Source organism: Leptonychotes weddellii, chromosome 5, assembly GCF_054177405.1.
Source record: "Leptonychotes weddellii isolate Sample4059 chromosome 5, ASM5417740v2, whole genome shotgun sequence".
Lineage (NCBI taxonomy): Eukaryota > Metazoa > Chordata > Mammalia > Carnivora > Phocidae > Leptonychotes > Leptonychotes weddellii.
Genome location: NC_138373.1, coordinates 133,755,379 through 133,767,274, shown reverse-complemented (window position 1 = coordinate 133,767,274; position 11,896 = coordinate 133,755,379). Strand labels below are relative to the sequence as shown.

Here is an 11,896-nt window from a genome sequence, read left to right as displayed (position 1 = left end):
ATTATTTCTATAAAACAGAGCATAACACCACATTTAGTGCCAACATCGGGTATAGCTTCTCAGATTTCATTTTTAAATTTTTCAAATATGTTTTTCTATCTTTCCCTCACACACAATATTTTCTAAGTAGAATTCCAGCATCTGTTTTAAATGAGAAATGAATAAAATATTTCCATGGAAACAAAGGACATCAGCACTTATTTCTTTTGTATTCAATTTTTAAAAAAGATTTTCTAGAAAAAAAAAAACACTTTAAAATCTCTTCTTGTTATACTTGAAATCAAAACTGCCTTCCGTTGCCTGCTGGCTGAACAGGTCTAGATATCAGTCCATTACAACATCTTTGGAACTGTGACTTCAGAGTGACAATTGCCCTGAATTTTTGCTATAGGTTCTTAAGCTTAGAGTCAGTTTTCCTGCGCTGAGCTGCCTAGGTACTGAGGTGCTGTGGTTGTTGGAAGGGTTAAAGTTGGAGCCACCGATGCATATATTTTAGGGAGGATTCATAAAAACACGACAGGGGAGCCTTGGTCAATCCATTACTGGGAATGAGCAGTGACCAATAGAAAGAGAAGAAGAAGATCCAAGAAGGCTGAGGTAAGCATTCTGAAGCCCTGGCAAAGTGGAAACAATAGATCAAAAGGTGTTCACCGTGACTGGTCAGAGTAGGTTTTATTTTTTCTCATAGGACGTTTGACAGCATACAATAAAAACAAACCGTTTTAGTCACGGGGTGTTTTTGTTTTGTTTTGTTTTGTTTTGTGTGTGGTTTTTTTTCCCCCTTAACTGAGTTTTAGCAAGCTTCAGACCCAGACACAGGACTCAACGGTATATTCCTGGACAGCAAGGTAAACTCTTTCTTGCACTTTTAAAAACCTAAAGTTACGAATTCAAAATTCTGATTCATCAGAGGCAGGGTTACAGCTTAATAACTAAAGTAAAACCTGATTCTGAAGAAAAGAATGTTTTAATGTGTCTCTATTGGAAGATGACCAGAGCAGAATTCTACAATCGTAAAAAATTCGACAGCTTGCGGAAGCAGCTCTGCACTTGTCATTTCCCTCAATTTAGTGGCACAATGGAAAGATCAGCATTTCATAAATGATGCTTGTTTTATTTTCTCCTGAAGAATCAGTAAAATGTATTCAGTTCTTATTGTCAAGCAATTGAATTAAATGTACATTGGTCAGAATGTTACTGTTTTATATATATATAATGTATATATATAATATATGGGTTTTTTGGTACACATAATCTTATATTTATATATAATTTATATATATAATACTTATATAAATATAAAACTTATATTTATATATATATAATATATATGTATTATTTTTCCTGTGAGAACAGTTTGTTGTACCCATAACCTTGTTGATATTCAATGGGGAGCATTTATATCCTTGAGATGGTCGTATACCAATAAGTGTTAACCTATTCTTTATTAGCAGCCATTCTGAAAAAATGGAGCTCTATCTTTCCCTAAACATGTTCTTTGCTTTGTTTTGTTTCTTATCGACCACAGTAATGCCATAAGTGAATATATTACTTGCCTAAATTGGGATATAGAGTTCATAGTCCAAATTCCCTGGTTGAACAACTTGAGCACAATAAACTACTAGACAATGCCTTTCAGAGAGATACCTTCAAGGGACTCAAGAACCTAATGCAGCTAACTTATAATATTGGAAATTTTTCCCCAAACCCCAATATAAAACTTACCGGAGAAGTTGAGCAACAGAGCAAGAGATTAATCACACATTTTTTTTCATATCTTAAAGCCTTCCTTCACAACAAACTGCTAAAATCTTCTTTGATCTCTCTATTTCTTTGGTTCAAGGGCCAAAGAGCCTGTGAAATCTCATCCAGATGTTCTGCTCATTTAGGAGTAGAAGTAAAAGCATATGCTTACTTCTTAGAAACAACACAGACTCTCAATTTGAGTTATTAAAAGATTACTTTTTTTATACTCTTTTATTCAACTACGGGTTTCAGTTAACTTTCTTGTATTAAATAGCCCGAGATGGAAAAGCACTTAGAGCTCTTAAAATTTGCTTTCCATTTCTCAGTTTTCATTGTGATTGGGTTAAAACCAGAAAGCTAGAAATTAGTGAGCCAGTTTCAGTGTTTGCAAAATGCTTTGCATATAGTTCCTACTAAATATATGTGTACTAATTGATATCTGTGTATAAGTTGTTGATATGTGTTTACCTTCCCTCAAAGAAACAATGTTTACTGGTTATTTTGGTGCACATAATCTTCTAAAGGTCAAGATATTCAAACATCTAACAGTTATATTCCCTATCCCAGGTCCTATAATGGCAGCCACAATCTGTTTCATCATCTGGGTGTTATTCATAACAGATACTGTATGGACTCGAAATGTGAGACAGGTCTATGACGTAAGTGATCCAGAGGATTGGGCTGTTCATGACTTTGACTGTCCCAGGGAATGCTTCTGTCCCCCTAGTTTCCCTACTGCTTTATACTGTGAAAATCGAGGTCTCAAAGAAATCCCTCCTATTCCTTCAAGGATCTGGTATCTTTATCTTGAGAACAACTTGATAGAGACCATTCCTGAGAAGCCATTCGAGAACGCCACCCAGCTGAGATGGATAAATCTAAACAAGAACAAAATAACCAACTATGGAATTGAAAAAGGAGCCCTGAGCCAACTGAAGAAGCTGCTTTTCTTATTTCTGGAAGATAATGAGCTGGAGGAGGTACCTTCTCCTTTGCCAAGAAGTTTAGAACAATTACAATTGGCCAGAAACAAGGTGTCCAGAATTCCTCAGGGGACCTTCAGCAATCTGGAGAACCTGACCCTTCTTGACCTGCAGCACAATAAACTACTAGACAATGCCTTTCAGAGAGATACCTTCAAGGGACTCAAGAACCTAATGCAGCTAAATATGGCCAAGAATGCTCTAAAGAATATGCCACCGAGATTACCAGCCAATACAATGCAACTGTTTCTGGACAACAATTCCATTGAAGGAATACCAGAAAATTATTTTAATGTGATTCCCAAAGTGGCCTTTCTGCGACTAAACCACAACAAATTATCAGACGCAGGGCTCCCTTCAAGTGGATTTGATGTATCCTCAATTCTAGACCTTCAACTGTCTCACAATCAACTCACAAAGGTCCCCCGAATCAGTGCTCATCTGCAGCACCTTCACCTTGATCATAACAAAATTAAAAGTAAGTAATCATCAGGGTATGCCTTTGATTGAAATGCTCGTGGTCATTAAACGTATTCTATATTTTCTTTAAGAATAACAACTGTTGGTCTTTCCACCACCCCCCCACAACTAATGTGCCCTGAGATTTCTTTTTTCAACTTTCAGTATTTTGTCTCTGTCTATTTATTCTCACACACAATCTTAATGAACCAAGAAATTCAAATCTTCAAGTTGTAAATTGAAAAGTGGACTTTAGTAATCTACAAAGGGTGATTATCCATTGGAGAAACCAAATATATCTTCTTTTACTCCGAGGAGATTCCAATATTTCTGCCTCACTGGGTAGATTTATTTAGGAAAATGTACCAAGCACAAACAACCTCATGCATAGTAATAGGAGTATGATTTAGGAGGTATCAGAAAGGGACCTTGGTCCTAAAAACTACAGGTGCTTGAAACCACCATAATTAAAGTCTCTGCTCTAGATTAGAGGGTTTCTCAAACCTTAGAGTGTGCAGATTGGTGGCTCCACCCCAGAGTTCCTGATTAAGTCTGGATGAGACTTGAGACTTCTCATTTCTAACAGGTTCCCAGGTGGTGCTGAGACTGCTGCTCTGGGGACTAAGCATTGGGGACCAACACTGTAGATTAACACCTTGTTCAATTGAAATGGAAACAAGTACTCCTGGAAGTTGGTGACTTCTTAGGACTAATGGCAATCAACAAGGTAGAATGATTGCTCCTTTCATGAAAATAGCTTTCGATAAGGGAGAGAGAAATGAATGCAAAGTGCCTCGGAGGCAGAGGTACCATCAAAGGAAGATGTGGTTATAGAAAGAAGAGGCTGGAGATGCTAAATGCAAACATGGCATCTTCACAGTCCTGCCTGGGACCAGGCTGACCCTACCGCAGAGGTGGACAGTATCATGATCTCACCACAGGGGCACTGGAACCAGCCTGACACTAATCTTCAACCCTGGCACAAGCCCTTTAGGAAGATAACCTAAGGAGACTTCTCCTGCCCAGCCTTAGAAAATACATTCCTAAAGTGGGAAGCAGTCAGATAGTTTGTAGGAAAATGGCACAGATAATTGTCAGAAGGTGGTACCGCTTGGTTATTATACCTTAGTTTCCTTTAAGCAAATAATCACACAGGCATCCTATTTATAAGAATAGACTATTTTTCCACTGGGTACTACTCAGTTATTCAAGACCTCTTTTCTTTTTCTTTTGTTTTGTTTTATTTTATTTTCTTTTCCTTTCTTTTCTTTTCCTGGTTTTTCTACCAGCATACTTGAGCATATAATCTGGGAATTAACAAGGAGATTGCTCCCACATTTTTCCACGGTGATGAGACACATTATTTAATCCTGTAGTCAAGAGCAAAAGATGCAACGGAAAAAAAAATGTTAATCACTGAATCTGTTTCACTGAACCAGATAGTACAACAGTCAATATTGACCTAAATATATACATTTTTTTTTCCTGATGAAAGTTCTGTGCTTCTACACATGCGTTCCTTATCTGGCAACAGAAGTCCCATAGGTTTTTGATGTGGGAAGTGAATTTAAAGGGATTCCACATAGATCCCTGTTTGTGAATTGGGGATCCTCCTGAGAAGTTGAGAAAAAGGGTCTTGAGGAGTGAGATAGCAAAATTCAACACGCAGCTGGGCACATACACCAGCCACTTACATAGTAAAAACAGAGCAGGACTCTGTTCTTCCTCCACTCACGTTTTTAAAAGTTTTACAGTGTTTTCTCATATATTTCTGTTCTTCAGTTGTTCTCATACCTTAGCATGCATCAGGATCATCTGGAAGGCTTATACAATATAGCTTGCCAGCCCCACCTTCATATTTTCTGACTCAGTAGGTCCAACGATTTAGTTCCCAGGAGGTATTAATGCTGCTGGTCCAAGGACCACACTTTGAAAATCACAGATTAACCCTCACAAGAATCTTGGTTGGTAACTTAAGAGTTTCTGAAGAAAGAAACTGAGGGTCAACTAAGTGAGGATACTTGCCCAAGGACAAAGAATAAATATAATACAGGACCTGACATCAGGTCCTTCTCATTTCAAGTGTTGTTTCCTATTCATACAGTATAATCCCAGCACATTTTTCTTCAATTTCCAGAATACAAGACTTTAGAAAAATTTCTACCAACCCAGGTAAGAATAATTCTAACAGCAACAACAAAGAGAGATTTATTTGTTCCTTAATGTAGATATCAGGCATGGTCGTTTCTATATTCCCAGAAAATAAATGTAAAATAAGAATTTCCCTGGCTAGAATTATTGGCTCACCGGTATATCACACTGTGTAATAATAACTGTTAAAGTACTTATTTCTTCTGGCTGCATAATCTACTCTAGTTGTTAATAAAGTGATTTCCAAGAAACATACCTTTTATATGAAGAGTTCTTAGAATTTATAGGACGGTGACCTTTTCTTATGAAAAAGTTGGAAATATTTATTTCTTCAGGACAATCTAAAGGACTTTAAATTTGGCAAAAATGTTATCTATTCAAATAAGGTCCTTTGTGATGTTCTCTGAGAAACACCATAATTAATTTATGAAAATATAACTACATTTAGAACACTTGCTTCTCACATTACATTTATGCAGACATGCATTGGTTATGGGGCATAAGGCAATAAGGGTGGTAGCACATTAAAAGGGACATGGTCTCTCCAGGAGGCAAGGGACCCTACGTAGTAGGAAAAGGACAAGGCTGGTGTCAGCTCTGCCACTTACTTGCTAAAATACTTTGTGCACATTACCTTACCTGTCTGAACCACTTGCAATGCCCAGGTAAGGGAGAATAATCATATTGCCTGAAAAACACTGTGTGATGGTAAGGTAATAATGCATGTGAAAGATAACTTTATATACACAAACTGCTATACATTACGAGTCACTATTCTTAGCAAGTTGAATTCACAAAATAGCATAAGATCAGAGCATAGCAACCTCGCTGTAAGCATAAGCTCAAAGGAAAGCCATTGCCAAAGTTAGGTGGGTCTCATCTTCTAAGGGAAGACCTCTTTCTCAAAATAGTTTCAAATGAGACTTAAAAGCAATATGCAGATTTATGGTTGAAATCAGCTATAATGCACACTTGTCTGAATTTTGCTATTTTAACAGGTTTCCTCTCCTGAATACTCCTAAATTTCAGTATAGTCATTGATGCCAAGGGCTCTGATCCAAGACAGGTGCATGATTTCTCACATCCTAGCCATCTGAAAAGGCTGATGAGATATTTCCTGGCTTGGATCTTTGTAATTTGATTCTTGGCAAATATATCCTTTCTAATTAAATACACTTAAATATAAAGATGCAATGTTCTTTTCTGTAAGTATTATATATGTAAACTTTGGTTACATGTACTTTTTAAAAACCTCATCGTACACTATTAATTGGAAATTTTGCATTTTCAGTTAATTTTTAAGCACTTTCCCTAATAATAAACTGATTTTCCACCTACACATCCATCCATCCATCCATCTACCCATGCATGTAACCATTCCTTCTATGAACCTTTGTCTCCACTTCTAATACTCTAAATACTACCCATCTCATTTTATAGTAATCTAAGCATGCTTTATCTCACCTGGAAGTTTAGAAAACAAATGATGTATTCTTTTATTTCCATCACAGCTTTTTTTTTTTAAGATTTTATTTATTTATTTGTGAGAGAGAGAGAGAGAGAGCACGCACTAGTGGAGGGGGGAGGGCAGAGGGAGAAGCAGACTCCCAGCTGAACAAGAAGCGCGATGCAGGGTCCATCCCAGGACCCTGAGGTCATGACCTGAGAGCTGATGTCAAAGGCTTAGCCTACTGAACCACCCAGGCGCCCTTCCATCATAGCTTTTAACAAAATGTCCTTTCTCGTGCTCTGTGCAAAGTATAACTGAATACGAAGTGAGATGACTATATATATGTTGCACATTTTCTTAGGGTTACTTTTATAAGACAGATATACCTCCAACTTGACAAAAATGGTTTGTATCTCTGGCACTTTCACAGATCAGGCTGCTAGGCCCGCTACGAGACTGTTCCATGGCTTGTTGGTCTTCTCACACCTGGTCTCTTCTGTTCTAATTCATTTGTTCATGCCATCTTTGTCTCCATAGATGTGAACGTCTCTGTAATATGTCCTCCCACACTGCCTGCAGAACAAGATTCCTTCAGTTATGGACCTCACCTTCGCTACCTCCGTCTGGATGGAAATGAAATCAAACCACCAATTCCAATGGATTTAATGAACTGCTTTAGGCTCCTTCAGGCTGTCATTATTTAAACACATCTTCAACATCTAAAATCTGTTTAATGAGTTAATATTTCTGAAATGAAATTTGGTTACCATTCATAACTTTAAGACAAAAGTCACATTTCCAATTGCTCTTGGCCACCATTTTTGTTTGTATAGCTTATGTTTTCTATTCAAAGATGCTTTCACCAATGATATGTAGCACAGTTAGCTTTTCTTTCATTAGTAAAACAGACACAGAGTTCAGATAGTTTATCAACTCAAAGATAGTTCTTTTTTGTCTCTTCACAGCTTACTAACATCAAATAATGCAGTTGTATTGTTATGCAATATAAAAGACATATTGGTTTGCATATGTTCAAAATTGCTTATGCAGATATTATATTGATAGTAGAAATACAGTAATCTAACAGGAGATATGAAAAAATGAGATATTTCTTCATCATAATTAATTTCAGATTGCTAAGTAACATTTGTAAGTATAAGTGTGGTATTTAGCTCAAGAAAGGATATGAAATGTATTAAATACTTCATGAAAGGAGACTTTTAGTCATTTAATACCAAATAACAGAAAAATAGTAATTTTCAGTTCACTACTATTTTTTATAGCTGCTGTTCTTAATATAGTACAGTGCACTCTATCAATTAAACAAGTCCTAAGTTTTACATTTATTATAACGCATTTCTCACAGAATCTTAGTGTTTTAACATTAGAAATCCACTTGAATTGCAAATTGTTCAGCTCTTATATTTGCCAGTGGTTTTGGATTTTTTAAATAAAAAGAGTGAAAGCTTTCTAATGAAATAGTAGTAAAACATTTATTTCACGGGTATTATTTATAAGTTTAATTAAGAACATATTTTATAAAAAGTATTACAATAACAATAATTTCCATTTTTCTACCATGAATATATGCAAATATATTTTCTTCTACTTTTGTTTTTCCTTCTCTTCTGATAAGACAACATAAGAAAAAATTTATACTCTAATCACTTAACATAATACAACTATTTCTCATGAGTTAAAAAGAAAGAACCCAGGATTTCATTTAGTAACAAAGTATAGTTTACTTTAGACTTCTAATTTCTAGGGCATATCTATAAATAATAAATATTCCATAGAGATTAATTCATGAATTTATATATTTTCCAAACAGTATTCTGAAATATCTTATAAAATTTGATATATTTCCCTAGAAGAATGATCATATATGCTTGTGAAAAACCAGATTAAGGAAAATCTAACATGTTACTTTACACCAAGACTTCTCAGAAATTTAATGTTATTCTATAAAGAAAGGTGAATTCTTAAGAAAAGAGCATAATATACTGTTTTGCCTACTTCTTTTCACACGAAAACTTATTTGGGGTTAGGAGGGAAGAACCAATTAACATACTTTGAACAGAGTTTTTAAAATGTTGACTAAAGGCAAGAAATGAAATTAATTGACATTAAGAAAAGAATATTTTTTAGAAGACTTCAAAACACATAAAGAAAATTACTAAATTTATGTCATGAAAATACAAGTAATCAGATATCATTAGGCTGGGGAACAAGAATATGTTGAGAGAAATATAAGAACTTTAAATATTTGAAAATTTGCCATATGAAAAAGGGATAAAATGTATTCCAAGGGCTCCAAAATGAAGAGTAGAACATGTGGGTGAAATGTATATGGAGCCATATTTTAACTCTGGCCAAGGAAGAAATTTCTAATAGTTGTTCAAAATCATCCAACAATGAAAGCAACTTTTCTTGAAATGGCATTACCCACCATTGGGACTGTTCAGAGAATGAGTAATGGTTCAAGGGAAAGGCTATAAAAGGAATTCTTGATTTTGGAGCAAAGTTGTAAAATGTTCCTCTATGACCTTTTCAACTCTAAGAATTCCCTCTCTTCTCCCTCCCTCCCTCTCTCCTACCCTTCCTTACTTCCTTCCTTCTTCCTTCCTTCCTGTCTTTTTTTTTCTTTATTTCAGAAAATATACATTGAGTACCATACCAGAGTATACTACACACTGGGGATATAATAGTTTATACTGTAGTGGATAAGACACCAATTAGGTGAATAACTACAAAAATATATAAAATTTTATCTGTGATAAATGCTATTGACAGACAACTACATGTTACAAAGGAATTACTAATACTAATTTGATGTAAAGATTCTCTACAGAAGTAGTGATTAAGGAAGCATATAAAGGATGAGAAGTACTTATCACTGGTGGGAGGGAAGAATATTTCAGGCAGAATTTAGACCCTGTCATTTCTAGGAATAATTTAGAAGTTCCTGAAGAGTTTTAAGTCAGAAGGGACTCTGTTCATCGAGGGTTAATATCATGTAGTGGTAAAGAACATTAACACTGAAGCTAAAATTACTGAGTTCAAACTCCAGCTTTCCCATTATGTGGTCCTGGGCAGAATCTTTAAATTCTTTGTGCCTCAGTCTCTTCTCATTTACAAAATGGGGACAAGTAATAGCACCTACCTTATGGTGAGAATTAAATGAGTTAGAATATGTAAAGTGTCTTGAGGAGTGCCAAATACATGGTAAGTGCTAAATGTTTATTATTACTGTATGCAATATATAGCTACATAGATCTAGACATGCATACATATATGTGCAAGCTTCTTGGCGTAGTGAGTAAAACTGGAGGGAACTAAGACTAGATGGGAATAGAAGAGTTAGGATTTTAATCTTACAGCACAAATTAGAAAAACAAAGGTAGCTTAGAGTATAATGGCACTGATGGGTTTGCTAGAAATGGAAGGACATGGACAAACGTGAGAGAGTTAGGATGTGATACTGTCAGGATTTGGTGGTTGATTGGATAGATGGAGTAAGAGCAAGGAGGTGATAAGGTTTCTGCTTGCAAAACTGGATACATGGCAATGTGTTTTCTAAGAGGAGCATGCTTAGAAGATCATGAGTTTTATTTTAGATGTAGTTAGTTTGAAATTATTTGGATTCATCCAAGAGAAGTCATGCAAGCTGTTGAAAGAGGACTAATGTTAAAAGGAGGGGTCTGGACAGGCACATAAATATGTAGGTGAAATTTTCTAGATTTTGTTAATAGTTCCAAAAATTTGGGGGAGAATTCTGTATTTAAATATTCATATGTGTGTGAGGGAAGACTGAATCAAAAGCAGGGGACAGATTGAGAAAATGCAGGCATAATTCTAAGTATTGACCAATGAAGCTAGAAGGAATAGAGTAAGCTTTCTATCAGAAATTTTTTTTAAAATATAGGCACAAAGTTACTATAAAGTTTTTAAAATTTACAGATAATCTGCTGTTCTCTTTCTTGATGAATACATTGTGACTATTACCAAAAATTTTTAAAAATCAAGAAAAAAAACTAGGTGATAAGCACAAGCCATTTTTGAAGTTATGGGATCTTCATAATGCTCAACCTCTCATTTTATGGCCCTAACTGAAACAAAACAGAACAAAACACTTTTATCTATGATCTCACCATGTAAATATGATAAGCTTCATTCATAAGCAAGTAAAAAAGGAGCAAAAATAAAATAAAAGGCAGTATCCAATGATCATGAGCAGTATATTTGCAAATGATAATGTTTAAAAAAAAAAAAAAGAGGAGCTTTTGGTGGTAAGAACCCTGTAACAGATTGTTTTATTTGCTTTCTCTAAATTCTCCTTAAAACAAAACAAAACACCTAGACAGAAGAACCGCATGGTGGAAGACAATTCCCAGATGACATCTTTTATAAAATTGGTGTCAAAGAATCCAATGAATCCTCCACCCCACAAAATGATTGAATGTAAATGTAAGTGTGTATTGATAAATAGAGAGATGGATGTATAGATTGAGATATTTAAAATTTTCAGTGTTCTAAGAACTATGCATTGGCCAGGAAGAATGTAAATTTTATTGGTTAAAGTTAGAACTATATATCATATAGGAAGAATGAATTTTTTCAAAGTTAACCACAATATATTGGTAAGGAATGTAGAACTGTTAAACTAATACAAGGGGGAAATAGAGTGGCAAAGAGTATTTACTGAGTCTAAAAGAAGGCAAGAGGAGAAAGTAAAAAAAAAAAGGACAAGTAGAATGTATATAATAAAATTGTGCATTTGAATCCACATATATCGGTAATTACATGGTACAGTGGTTCAGAAGTTGTGCTTTAGAGAGGAAAGATCAAGTTTCAACTCCAGCTTGCGGCATTTACTTTGCCATTTCCTTGATCTCTGGCAAATATCTGAACATTTCTAAGGATTGGATCTTCATTTGCGAAATAGGGAACAGTATCAACTATCTTTCACAGTTGCTGTGAGGATAAGAGAGAACAGATGTGCAGTTCTGATCACCTGACACATAGAGATTCTCCAATAACTGGTAGGCTGGAATTTTATTATTAGCAGGGACTCTGGTACCCACAATTGCACGTTTTCTCCAGACCA

General features: G+C 35.3%; 1 protein-coding gene across 2 annotated transcripts; it reads left to right on the top strand.

The window, feature by feature from the left end:
• Positions 1 to 301: 301 nt before the first annotated feature.
• KERA (keratocan) lies at positions 302 to 8,268 on the top strand. 2 transcript variants are annotated; one of them, XM_031017540.1, is made up of 3 exons: positions 302 to 597; positions 2,314 to 3,207; positions 7,327 to 8,268. In XM_031017540.1, the coding sequence occupies exons 2-3, from the start codon at positions 2,322 to 2,324 to the stop codon at positions 7,491 to 7,493; spliced, it is 1,053 nt and encodes a 350-aa protein (XP_030873400.1). In that variant the 5' UTR covers positions 302 to 597; positions 2,314 to 2,321; the 3' UTR covers positions 7,494 to 8,268. The 2 variants fall into 2 exon arrangements, with proteins under 2 accessions (XP_030873400.1, XP_006746822.1); XM_006746759.3 differs by lacking the exon at positions 302 to 597 and adding an exon at positions 611 to 848.
• The last annotated feature ends 3,628 nt before the right edge of the window (positions 8,269 to 11,896 follow it).

Bases quoted from the DNA above. Each gene is read 5' to 3' on its own strand.
- KERA (XM_031017540.1), top strand. From the start codon at position 2,322: ATGGCAGCCACAATCTGTTTCATCATCTGGGTGTTATTCATAACAGAT. The intron at 3,208-7,326 runs GTAAGTAATCAT...TTGTCTCCATAG, and splicing joins TGATCATAACAAAATTAAAA to ATGTGAACGTCTCTGTAATA.